Below are 13,845 nucleotides of genomic sequence, written 5' to 3' on the forward strand. Positions count from 1 at the left end.
TTGAAAGGACACGTTTAATTACATTGAAGGGGATTAATGTAAAAAGCAGTATTTATTGCTAGATATTAAAATATTGTCAAATAATGGGTGTGACTGAGTTGTTTAGTTAGAGGTAAATAAGCTAAACTGAGATCCAGACTAGTAAATTTTATCAGATGGTCCTAAAAATTGGAATACTACCAAATCTCAGATCACTTTCAATAATATTTATTAAGCACTTAGTATGTGCCAGGCACTATCTTAAGAGCTTTGTAAATGTTGACTCATTTAAACCTTATAACAACCCTATGAATAGATACTTCTATTTTTCCCGTTATATAGATGAGAAAATTGAGGTATGTGGAGGTTAAGAAATTTGCCTAGCATTACATAACTCTGGGGTAGTAGAACTGGAATTTGAATCTTGGCCATCTGGTCTCATAGTCCTTGCTCTTAACAACTCTAACCCTGGAACACCTTGTCTCGGCTTATTGCTGTATATGTAAGCTTGGCAGACTTCACTTATTTCAACTCTACAAAAGCACAAACATGCTTTGTGTTATCTTAAATTTTAAAAATACTATAAGTTCTAAAAAGAAAGTCATTTTTCCAGGTTGCTGTCAGTTACCGAAGCAAAAGAAAAGCCCATAAAAATAAATACAGTTAAGGTCTGTCAAGAACCATGAGCTGATTCCTGGTTTTGAAAAGTGGAGCCAGGGTGTTTTTGTTTCATCCTGGTCTTTGTCTTTCACTGGGCTGAAGAAGAGAGTTTGGTCTACCTCAAGTAAGAGGCCAGTTCTCCTTAGCTAAGACCCACTTTATTAACTAGGTTATTGTTTATAAAGAGCAGCTGGATGACCAGGTTCCCTTCTGTATCGCTGCTCATGTTCAGGAAGAGTGGAGTTGTGTTAATGCAAGTAAGAGATTTTTTTAAGGAAAAATTACTCTATTGAGAAGGGATCGTAACTATGGAGTGAAAGGGAAATGGCCCTTAGCTGCAACCTTTCAAAGCTTGGCCATCACATAGAGAGATGGAGCTGGTTTAGGGTTTTAGCTCCCCTAACTGAACTCTATAAAAACTCCCAGTTCAAACTTGCAGATATATAAATTCTATAGGAATCCAACTGCATTGAGCGTGATAGCCAAGGACCTGCTATAGTCCTGGCTGCAAGTAATAGCTCTGAAAAAAATGTCTTTCTTGAGTTCCTGAGAAGAGACCAACGTTAAAGAAAAATTCCTGATTTTATTATCAAGTCTGGGGGTAGAATTGCGAGTAAATTCTCTGAGGGAAGAGGGCTACTGGTGGTGGGACAAGAGTCCCATTGGAATGGCAGCACTTGGTTCCTGAGTCCCCTAGATGCACAGTATCCGCTTGACTGAATGGGTATTAGTGACCAGACACCAGTTTATGCCCGTAGTTTCCTGCTGGGCATCCCCTGGCACGCCGCTTTGAAGGACCTTTCGTAGGTTAGAGGATCACTGTGTCTGTCCTAAAGGAAACCTGAACTTTGAGGATGGAGAGGGGTTTGATAAGAGATACCCCCAGGAGGAAAAGAAAGGTACCGGTGAAGAATACCTTCAAAGAAAGGGACTCAAGACAATAAATGAAGGAATTTTAAAAGAATCCTTAAACATCTACTTTCAGATGTAGATGTTTGCATTTGTGATTTGGGGTATCTTAAGAGTTGTTGTTTTTAAACAGTATCTAACAGTTTCCCTGATTCAGTTTTTCAGGAAAAGGTCTGTGTGTTTGTGCCTGGAGACCTCAGGAGCTGGATAACCTGTCTGCTTTTCTAGTCAGGTTTATGGGACAGAATCCCCCAGGGAACAGCTGTTTAGCCGCAGGTCTGTGGAGGAGAGAGCAAAAGGCTGAATGCTGGGGTCCTAGAGGGAGATGAAGGCTAGCACAGCCAACCTGCTTGAGCCTGATGGGGGGTGGGGATGGGGTCCTTAATAATCAGGAAGCCAGAGAGGTTGAAAATAGGAATGACTCCTCAATCAGAGTTTCCATAAAAATTACATGAAATTAAATGTATAAAGCAGATAGCAGTGCTTAGCACATCTGACTGGGCGTTCAGTACCTTCGGAAAATACTCAGTTCCCCTATGTAGAGTGCAGTTGGCCTAGAATATTTCCCTCACATGACCCCACCCCTGCTCCCCGCAGCTGGCCAACTCCTCTTCTTTTGGGTTAGAGTCCCTTCTCTCAGTACCTAGGGTGTTGCATTCTCCTTAGAAGATTGCAGATAAGCTTTAAACCCAGAAGAATTTATACCCACCATGAAAACAACCAATGCTCAGAAGAGGGTTCAGCCCTGTATTGGAGGAAGGGAGGCTGGATTTAAGGAGAGAGAGAAGTGGTTTGTGTAAAGGGCCTCTCACCAAAGTAGACCACAGGACCCTTTTCCAGGGACTTCAGATGCAGCTTTTTTTTCCTGTGCTCTCTGATCTCTGCTCATCTCAAATACCTAGAGGCTCTTTATCACTCTGCCTGAGCACTCATCTTCTTACTACCCAGACAAGTCATTCTGCGGAGTGTGTGTGTGCACCCATGCATGTGTGTTGTATTTGATGTTGCTGAAAATCCTGAAGATTTTTAACTTTTCAGATTGAATCTCCTTAAAATTATAAATAAACATTAACACAAATAATATACTTAAAATACTAAGAATGTCAATTATATAAGACAGCTGTTTTGTCTTTTGTGACCATATTATTTTACAGATGAAAAGTTTTGTCAGTCCCTTGGATAATGGGCATGGGGTTCTTGGAGCACTTCAACATAAAATCACCACACAACTTTAAGATGTGGGAGCTATAAATTGCTAGATTTCATATTCTTCTAGGAATGAAATATGTGTCATCTAGGTGATTAATCCTAGAAAAGCTGTCTCTTGAGAAGGGTGGGGTGCCATTGCCTTTTGGAAAAATGAAGCATCTGTGAGAACAATGGCCATCACTGGAAAGAGTGGGGTCCGTGTATGATTTCTGAGAGTGTCCTGGAGGGCCCAACGAAAGGACTTACTCTGGAGACTTATTTTTATTTTCTTAGGAAAAAAGTAAGCCCGCAATCAGCCTGTTTCCCTCCAGGAATTTCCAGTGCTGAGTTCTCTGCCCAGAACACTCAGGGGGGTTCTGGGCTTTTCTGGACTGCTTGGCTACGGGTGGGAATTGTGATCCCTCCCTCCCTCCCTCCCTCCCTCCCTCCCTCCCTCCCTCCCTCCCTCCCTCCCTCCCTCCCTCCCTCCCTCCCTCCCTCCTCCCTCCCATAAGCTTTTATGTTAAGATTGACATGCAGTGGTAAGAAAGAATACAGAGCCTCCCTCTACCCTTTACCCAGCTTCTTCCAATGGTCACATCTTGGAAAACAATAGAACAAGATAAGAATTAGGGTATCGGCATTGACACAGCCAAGATGCAGAGCAGTCTGCTACCACGGGATTCCTCCTGTTGCCCTGTTATAGCCGTACCCCTCCTCTCCCCAGCGCATGCTTTGGAGAACACTGTGATGCCAGTTTGGTGGACATGAATGTTCATCTTTGCTAAGACCTTTAACACCCAGGATCTGAGCCAGTCCTGACAGATGAGCGCCGGGGCTTTTCGTGGTCCATTCCCATCTCTGCTGTGCTTTTCCCCCAGGGAGGTTATTCTGTATTTCTTTCCTGAGTACCAGCTACCATCAGAAATCGGCTACTCGTCCGTGGAGGAGTTCGTGGCGAGCTCGGAGGTAAGCCGGCTTTCGTGGAACTCAGGGAGTGATGAAGAGCCTGATTTCATCTTCGGTGAAGAAAGATGTAAAGTGTTGCCAGTGAAAGGAGCTAAGTGAATGAAGATGAGGATCTTTATGCTAAACGGGTGACTCGCAATTCAAAGCAGTGTGGCCAGGGGTGAAATAAGCTTCAGGAAGGTCTCACAGAGAGCAGCCAGTAGCAGAGACCAAAGGAAATGGGGCACAGTCCCTGACTTCCCTCCTTTGCACCAAACGTAGAGTTTCTGTCTCTCAGATACACTCCCTCAGCCACCTTTTGCGAGGGGCTGAGGTGAGGATTGGGTGGGTCAGCCCTCGTGTCAGCTCAGAGCACTGGCCTTACTGGAATCACTGAGACGTCACACGGAAAGATGGAGGCAACTGTGCTTATCAAATCTATTCTCAGGGACAGTACCACACGTGAAGGGACGGGAAACTTTGATCAGCTGCCCGGGGTGGACAGTGGATGTCCCCATGCTGCCAAGTCGCCGCAGGCTGCGGTGAAGCTGAGTGAGGCATGCAGGCCTGTGGCGCAAAGCTGCTCCCAGGCCTGGAGAAGGGCCTGCATGCTGGGGGGGGGGGGGGGGGGGGGGGCTCCTCCCACCCTCATGCTCAGTGTGGCTTGTGGGAAGGATGGATACACATGGAAAGGCTGGCAGTGAAAAGAGCGCCAAATCATTAATTTGGCCAAAGTGCCGTGTGCTTCAGTCTGATCCTGGGTGAAGTCCTTAGCTGTCTAATCTACAGCCATCGTTTCTGTTTCTTCACTCTGTACTCCCACCTCACCGTCTCCCGTCGGGCCTCTGACTCCATGGCTTCACTGCGACTGTCCCGTGAGGCCACCGTGACCACTGTGTGGACAGATGCAGTAGGCAGCCCCTTACCTGGCCTCTGAGGCCTTCAGTCTGGTCGACCACTTTCTCCTGCTCCAAGCATCTTCTTCCTGTAGCTTCCATAACAGCACTCTTCTCACATTCTTGCCTCCCTCCTGTGTTTGCCAGCAGCTCCTTCTCTATTTGGTTTTATGTTGGCATATCTGAGGATTCGCTCCTGAAATACCACCTTCTGTCTATTGAAAGGTGCTTCTAGGTGACCTCAACTAGTCTCTGGCTTCAAACCCCACCCTATATGCCACTGACCCCCTTCCCCCCCCCCCCGGTCTATTTCTGTAGTGTCCCATCCAAGAAATCAGGACTCCACTACCTTCTTGACATCGCTTTGAATATTTATTGTTTATCATTGACTTTTCCTTCACCTTGATTTTGTTCTTTGCAATTTTTTTAACCATACTGTATTAATTACGTGGACTGCCTTAATCATTTTTTGGAATGAGGCGAGGTATACCTTAGTGAATTAATTTAATTAGGCCCAGGCTTAAAAGACCCACTGTATCGGCATTGGCCAGTTCTAGGCTTTGATGCTTCTTTTATACTAGATATTGCATGTTGTAACTGTTGTAGACAGCTGATTCTCTAAAAGTTAATATCCTGTTTTATTACAATTTACGAAAACAGCTGGAGCAATGCCCAGAGCAGACAAACAGAAAGCTGAAAATGTGTTTCCAACAGGTAAGCTTCCTTTCAATGTAGTCATTTATATTCTAAGTGATCGTGTATTCCAAAGGAGAAATAATATACATTTCCACATGTTCTATTTGGAAGAAAATCAAATTTGCCTTCACTTATCAAGAGTTAGATTAATGTGTAGCATATCATATGTCACAAAACGACATCCTTTAGAATTTTAAAACACAAATGTTTCCACAGCATAAAGCTCATGAAACACTTGGAGTAGGACTGTTATTCGTACTAGAAACATGACATTCTGAGTCTTTAAAAAATAGACTCACTGAATTCCCGAGACACTGGGTTGAACCAGAAATTGTTCGTAGATTAAAGTTTTAATTACAGTTAAGTCCTCTCTTAACATGGTCGATAGGTTCTTGACTTTTAAGTGAAACGCTGTATAATGAAACCAATTACCATAGGCTGTTGATGTAAACAAGAGTTAAGTTCCTGAGGCATCTCTTCAATGTTATAATGAAACAGTGTTGAGTGAAACTACCTTATTTGAGAACCTGCTGTGTTCTGGACAAGTTCATATGTCCTTGTTTTTTTGTTGTTGCTGTTGTTTGTTTAGTATCTTATCAACAGTTTTTTAAGTTTATGATTTTTTCATTATAAAAGTAGTTATAAAAATAATTAAATGCTAATAAAAAAGTAAAAGAAATTTAAAAAAATCATCCATAGCCCTGGCCCGTGTGGCTCAGCTGTTAGAGTGTCAGCCCACACACCAAAGGGTCTCGGGTTCCATTCCCAGCCCTGGTCAGGGGGCCTGCAGGAGGCAACCAATGAATGGATGTGTCTCTCTCACATCGATGTTTCTCTTCCTCTCTCCCCTCCCTCCCTTCCATCCTCTCTAAAAATCAATGGAAAAAATATCTTCGGGTAAAGATTAACAACAAAAAATCATCCAGAGTCCCAAACCATTCCGAGATCACTGCTATTACTATTTTGATGTATTTCATTACATCTCTCTCTCTCTCTCTCTCTCTGGGTAAATGTTTTTGTTTTTCTACAGTCTTCAAATAATACTATGCATCTGATTCTTAAAGATTTCCTGGAAGGAGGAGAGGGAGAGTCCATAGAGCCTTTCAGTTCTATTAGAGAAATATCTCAAAAAAATCATGTGCCCTCAACTCCTGTAATTCACACTCACGGGAACTGAGACTCCAGGATGTGAACTCCAACACTAATCCCCACACTGTGAACCCCACGCCGACACAGGGAGTTAGTGTTGGAGCCAGGAGAGCCAGAGGTTCCCAGATTCCTCACGGAAGCCACAATAGTCTAGAACTTTTCATGACACGAGGATCAATGCTGAGATGTTAACTCTTCATTGACACTTGTGTTTGCTCAGACAGGGACACCAGTTCCATCAATAGCACATATACTAGCATCTTCTTCCATGAGCATACGCTGTTAAAGAGAAAACCACAGGCTCAAAATAGCATCACTTGTGTTAAAGCCCATGATACCAAGCCTAGATTTAATACCTGACCTAATTGCTGTCTTAACTTCTCCCTAGAAATATATTCTTTACCAACCAATCTGGAATTTTCTAGTCAACACCAATGAGGTAAACTGTCCTGTGGGCCATCCCCATAGAAAGAAGAGGCAATCTACATGATAAAAACCCTTGTTCACTCCCCCTCAAAAGATGCCCTGGTCTAAAATTAATCCATTCTTTTCTTTTGTTAATAGCTCCCTTGCCCCACCCTTCTTTCTATAAAAGCCTTCCATTTTGTACAACCCCTCAGAGAGCCCTTCTTGTTACTAAATGGGCTGCTGCCTAATTAATGAATTGCTTAATAAAGCCAATTAGATCTTCAAATTTACTGTTAAATTTTGTTGTTTTTTTTTTAAACTGCTTACAGCCATCTTCTGGAAAACTATCATAACAACATGTAAATCTATAAAGACTAGGAGGTGAATGGTGCCCCCTGGAGTCGTGCAAAGGCATTGCCTCATCTTTTTTTAGTAAGAAATAGAGTATATTTGAACATTCTGGTTTTTATAAATGAAACGGAATTGTGAAGTAAGTTCCCTAAGACATATAACTAGGCAAACCTGAACTGAAAATTAGAACCTAAACCAGATTTCTTCTTAGAAAGGCTGTATTTGAATTTTAGAGTGTGCCTAAATTTAACACCCTGGTTGATATATTTGCCTCTGATATTTCCGACTGAGTGCCTAGTGGACTGTGATAGGCACAAATGAAGGTGTGTTGTAGGTCTTAGTGTCTCATCATTGTTCAACTGAAGTGAGTTTATTTTCTGAATAATGTTCTTCTTGAAAAAGCAGTAATTGAACATTTTTAGCTTGAAAACCTACTTGTGAACATTTCCAAACTAGAATACAATAAAAGACTAAAGTTTTATTTTAATATATTTTTGAGCCTGTTTTAGCATTAATATTGTTATTACCAGTGATTATAAAACTGTGATGATCAAGAGCTACTACAGCCAGACACTGAACTAGGCCTTTTATGTCTGTCACCTCATTCAACTCTCACAACTTTGGGAGGTGAGTACCACTATCCCCATTTTACTATGAGGAAATGGACAGTCAGAAAGACAGTATTCCAATGTCACAATGCAAGGAACAGATTTAGGGTTGGAACCCAGAGTTGTCCCACCTCAAAGCTCTTTTTACTCTACCACTTTCTTCCATCTTATTCTTACCCAGGTAGTAGTATTTCAGCCTTGTGGTAGAATTTGCACGCACTGCTTGCCACGGGTATACTACGTCTCCTCAGCCCAGTGTAAAATAATTGTTGTTTACTTACTAGACACTTTGACATTACATGGTGAGATGTATGTAAGGGAGATGCTGCCAGTGAAATGTTGGAGGGGTGTGTGTATGTGGTAGGCAGTGTCCCATCCCAACTGTATGTCTGTGGCAGCCAGCGTGAAGAATTACCAGTAAGGCTCCTGACCTTCCCACAGATCTTCATCTGCTGGTTAGGGGACTCTCATTTAAATAGTCACACTGTAAACGTCAGGACTTTGCTAAGGATTAGATAGTCATGCATCTCAGGTTATCCAAGCTTATATATGTCCTTCATGTCTGTCAACACCAATGATAATGTTTTAGTATCTCCTTCAGTAATGGAGCCAAGTTGTTGGGTCTTAGAGGCCAGACTGAATAAGAGAAGTGTTTATTCAAGGTGAACTGTACTAGCAAAGATGATGAATGGAATCCCCTTAATGTTCAGGGCAAGTGGGATTCAAAGAACCAAAGCAAAATAGTCAGGAAACCATGAGTTCAGCTGAAACTCAGATGTCGCAAGCAAAACACAGAACAGTTGGAGTCATGTCTTCCCTAATGTGAAACTGCTTGGTCTTCAGGATTTTATTAATGATTGTTAGCTTTAGGTGGTCATTGTAAAATCTATTCAAATCATTTCTTGAAATATCTATAGGGGACAAATCCATGCAACTTGCCTTGAGGTGTGTACTTTTAATGAAGAGAGCCATATCCAAGCACAGGAGGACCCTTGATAACTCACAGACTCCTTTGGTCACCTAGCCCTGACCACACTAGTGGTTTTCATGACCACTATTAGAGCAGTCAGCTAGTCATGGCAGCATTGGCTGTCCTGCACAACCTGAGCCAACCACCATCCTTTATTTTTTCCTCTCACAGGCCATCTGGTCCATCCAAATTGAAATTGTTCCAGCCTGCTAGACTAGCCTGCCTCTGAACTTTTCCCCGTGCCGTTCCCCAGAATACTCTTATCTGCTCTCCCAGTCCACAGTTGGCCTCTTGAAATCCTGCCCACCCCATGTAGAACCTGGCCAACGCCGTCTTCTACATCAAGCCTTGCTCAGTCTCTCCCAGGGAAATTAATCTTTGACTTTCTGTGCTCTCAGAGCACCATACAACTTGATTGTAGCATTAATTAAATTTTCTGCCATGTAATGTAGTAGTTTCTGGTATGCTATTTTTTCCTCAACTAGATTATAGAATCTTTAAAGTTGACAACCCTCTCTCACCAAACTCTATCCTGATGGTATTCAATTAGTAGCTTTGAGTGCACCTGTATCTTACTATTTGCGTGTTGCATGAACGTTGATTGTTTCTACTATAGAGGCTGCTCACATAAACACATGCATATCCCTGTGAGTAAGGGATGAAACCTGTAGATCTTGTAGGACTGTTTTACTTTATGCACACTTGTTAAGATTCTGGAACTCCAGAGCTCTGACCTTTTAAATTCAAGGCAGGAAATTAAATCTCAGTTAAATATCCTCTCTCTCAATCCTAATTCTGTTCTGAATTAATGTAGTTTGGGAAGAATTCTACTTTTGATCTGCCACAGATTCCTCTACAAGAGGAAGTTTATCCAGCAGAACTAAGCCTCTCATCTCGTTACAGTTCTCTGCTCACCTTAACTAAAATGTTAATACAATGAGAAGTCCTTTTATATCGAGCTTTATAAGTTGTCAAAATTGCTACCTTTTATGGAAACTTCCTAGAGATGTCAGCCTGAGAAAGGCAGAAGAATAAATCAGGAAACAGGCTGGCAGTATTCGAAGGAAATACAGTTTGCTGGTTACAAGACAGTGACCTCTGAGAGACTAAATATGACTTTGAATGTAAAGTGCTGTATAAACATTCTTAACGTCATATCACATTAACAGTGTTGTCTTCAGAACTCTTCATTTTAAAGGAGTTATAGATACACAGAAATTTACAAAATAGTAGAGGTCCCATGTACTCTTCACCCAGTGTTTACATCCTACATAGTTATATAATTATAGTACACTGTCAAAGCAGGAAACCAAAATTGGTAAAATATGTCTCATTTTATCATATGTGCAGACTTGCCACTAAAACCAGGATACAAAACTCCCATTACCACAGAGATCTTCCTTATGTCCTGCCTCCCCTGCACAAATGTGCCTGACTCCTGGCAGCTGCCAACCCGTTCTACACCTCTGTAATTCTCTCACTTTAGGAGTCTTGTAGAACTAGAATCACACAGCGTGTGCAGCTCTGTGAGCGGCTTCATTCACTCAGCATAATGCCCTTTAGACCCATTCAGGTGCTGATGAACAATCCTGCTGTTTATCTAAATAATGTTGTTTTTCATATTTTGTATTTCTTTTCAGTTTTATTTGTTTTGGTTTGTTTTATTATTGTTGCTTTTATTTAAAAGTGTTTTTGTGGTGATTGCCCAGGATGGCAAAAGTTGTAAAATCCTGGAGTTCTGAAAACTAAGAAGTATAAATGGCTGGTGACATTAACTATCTGACCTTGACCTTGTTCCAGCTGAGTTGAATTATTCAACCCTACTCCACCTCAGACCATGGGAATGTCACTCCTGGGTTTGACTGAAGCTTCCATGGGAAGCAACTGTGAAGCTTCCTGGAGGAAGCGTTGTTGCCTTAGTCATAAGTCATCAACTTCATGTAGGTTGAATGGAACATGTTCAAAAGTAGATTCCCTGCCACGATCTCAGAATGTGGCCTGGGTTTCAAGGCAAGATTGGCCCGAATGTCTGAAATCCCCTTACTGTGAGTGCAACACATCTGCTCTCCTAACTCCCCACTATTTAGGGCTCACTGTGTGGCAGGCATTGGAAATACAGAGGCGAACAAATCCAATTTTCTTTTTACATTGAGGTTACATTCTAGAGAAAGAGATAAACACATAAATAAAACATACTGCAGTGTCACCTAATGATAGATACTAAACACATAAATAAATAAACATATAATGTGAGGTGCCATAAAATAACTGTGCAGGGCCAGGACAGACAGTGATGGTGTATGTGTGCTGGGGAAGGGAGGCTGTTTAGGTGAGCACAGAATACCTGAGCCGTGTTTCAGTACAGACCCGAGGCAAAGAGGCAGCCTTGTCTAAATCTGGGGTCAAACTTGTCAAACAGAGAAAAAAACAGGCGTGAAGGGCCTGAGGCAAGAATGAGCTTGGTGTAATCCTGGAAAAACAAGACCTAGAACTCAGGAAATAAGGTAAAAATTCCTGGTGCCTCACACAAGTTTCCAGGAAGTTTCAGACTCTGAAAATCTAGAACTTACTTATATGGCAATCTGCAAACCTCACAAGCAAGTCTCTCACCTTTAACAGACTACTGTGTGTGTGTGTGTGTGTGTGTGTGTGTGTGTGTGTGTGTGCAGGGCCATGTTTGCCATTATGGAGTGGCATTGGTGTGTGTGTGTGTGTGTGTGTGTGTGTGTGTGCGCAGGACCATGTTTGCCATTATGGAGTGGCATTGGTGTGTGTGTGTGTGTGTGTGTGTGTGTGTGTGTGTGTGTGTGTGCGCGCGCAGGACCATGTTTGCCATTATGGAGTGGCATTTTGGTCCCAAATACTCCCCCCAGTTAACAGCACATGAAAAGCATAATTGAGGGATAAGCTACCGACATAAATCTAAGGCAAGTTACTTTAAGTAAGGATTTTAATGCTCTTAATTTAATGGAGAATCCACACCTTTCTCTCAACACTAATAATGTCTGTGTCTTACTTGGGGGCACAATTGCACTTTCTCCCATAAGATTTAATATTTGCTCCCGGCCAGGCGTGGCTCAGCTGTTGAGCGTCGACCTAGGATCCAGGAGATCACAGTTTGATTCCCAGTCAGGGCACATGCCTGGGCTGTGTGCTCGATCCCCAGTCGGGGCCTGCAGGAGGCAGCAGATTAGTGACGGCTCTATCATTGATGTTTCTATCTCTCTCCCTCTCCATTCCTCTCTCTGAAATAAAAAAATATATATACATTTTTTTAAAAAAATGAACTTAGTTTAAAAAAAAAAGATTTAATATTTGCATTACTTGTGTTATCTCACCCTGTAGACTAGAAGCTGCTTGAAGACTAACCTTACATATCTTTGTATCACCTATAGTTAAATTCAGTGCCTTGAATTCAGAAATACTTAATGAATGCCTATTAAACAGAACTTAATATACTTAAGGGTCTTTGCTTGTTTAAAAGATTTTATAGAAAGGAGAAATTCAGGATGAGGTTAGTGAGTGCAAAGGGGACCATGTGGACGGTGTCTGGGAGAGGCCAGCACATATGAGTGAGTGTGATGCAGGAGGGGCAGGGGGAAGGCTGGACCCAGAAGACAAATAAAGCTACCTTACAGTTTTCCTGGCAACCCAGTCATATTGGAGCAAAGAAATTTCATTACAGAAACATTCAAATGATTATCAAAACAGGATTTGCTGTGTATCTCTTTTTTTCAGAATATCCCCTGGCCCTCTCAAAATGTTGATACAAGAAATTAATGTCATTTTGAAATGGAAGCATTTGGCCTCTACATGACCTATTTCTATTCTTCGAGTGCCTCGAGCACAACATGAGCTCTTGGAAAACAACCAAGCCTCTTGAATTAGCAAGGGTCGTGTGTTTTATAAGTATATGACTGTAGGCTTTACAACGGGCAAAGGAACCCAGAGAGAAGGACAGAACAGGAACTCTTCTCATTGTAGCTTCTGTGCTTTTTAGATGTTACAGACTTGAGTCATAAGTGACATGGCATCATCTGCCATGAAAACCCTGAGTGGCTGGCCCTCCTGTTATTGTCTGTGAGCTCCTGGTTCTGTGGAGAAAGGGTTACAGCCCCTTGGTGCCTTGAGAAACCGGTATCACTGGTGGGAGAACAAATTCAACTGTGACTGCATCCCTCCTTCAGTGCAAAGCACGGGGTGCTCTGTGCGCCTCTCATCCTTCTATTATAGTCCCTGGGCCATTGCACATCTTTCTTCCTTTCTCTCTTCTTCTGTCAGACCAAGTGCCTTAAGTTTACGGAACATGGGACCACTCATGGTATATACATATGGAGTTGACACTTGGTATAAATGTGACTCATTGAAATAGGAAATTGCTTTCTGATATTAGGGGAGAAAGTATAATTTAAAAACATACTAAAGCTGTTTTTGCAAACATTCCCAGATCCAGAATGTGTACATGGCCCAATATGAAAAGAAACTGAAGAGAAAAACACAGTCTATCATCTATGATGCTAACAGAAGGGGAGTGATTAATGAACTGTCTCTGGTGCAATGTGAACAGAAAAGAAAAGTTACTGAGGATAAGCTGAATAATCTCCGTGTAAAACTGGCAGCGTTGTTGCAGAAACTTCAGCTGGTAAGTGATGAGACTTTATTTGAGCACTGGCACTACGCTTTGTGGAAAGAGCACTCAGCTAGCTTCCTCTCCTAACAGCGTCATCCATTCGTTGACCTTGGACAAGTCATTAACCTAGCCCTTACCTTCCCTATAAGGATATTGAAACCATAAATAAGTGAACTTTGAAGTGTATACTAGAACGTTTTTTAAAGGTCTATTCTCTCTCTTAACAAAATCAGAACCTTGGCTTATGCTTTTGTTGTAGTTTGATTTTCCTCAGGTCTCCTCAGTAGCATGTTTTCAGTAGGAAACGTTTTCTAAATTTTTTCAGACAGAAAACTATGTTCATTTATTTTTATTCTAAGATGTAAATAAAAATAGGCTCTTCTAATCTTAGCGGATAGATAAGAGAGGTCAGGAAACACTTGTAAAATATGGGTTATTGTCCATCTTGTTTGT

At 41.9% G+C, this 13,845-nt stretch overlaps 1 protein-coding gene across 1 annotated transcript in view; it reads left to right on the top strand.

Annotated features, from left to right (window-relative positions):
- MORC1 (MORC family CW-type zinc finger 1) overlaps positions 1–13,845 on the top strand; it is a gene marked incomplete at its 5' end in the record, with an annotated part of 137,846 nt that overhangs the window by 120,873 nt on the left and 3,128 nt on the right. Inside the window, 3 exons of the mRNA XM_081138323.1 lie at positions 3,618–3,705; positions 5,241–5,294; positions 13,210–13,404. Coding sequence (XP_080994449.1) covers positions 3,618–3,705; positions 5,241–5,294; positions 13,210–13,404 — 337 coding nt within the window. The remainder of the gene's footprint in view (positions 1–3,617; positions 3,706–5,240; positions 5,295–13,209; positions 13,405–13,845) is intronic.

Source organism: Miniopterus schreibersii, assembly GCF_964146895.1.
Source record: "Miniopterus schreibersii genome assembly, chromosome: 5".
Classification (NCBI taxonomy): Eukaryota; Metazoa; Chordata; class Mammalia; order Chiroptera; family Miniopteridae; genus Miniopterus; species Miniopterus schreibersii.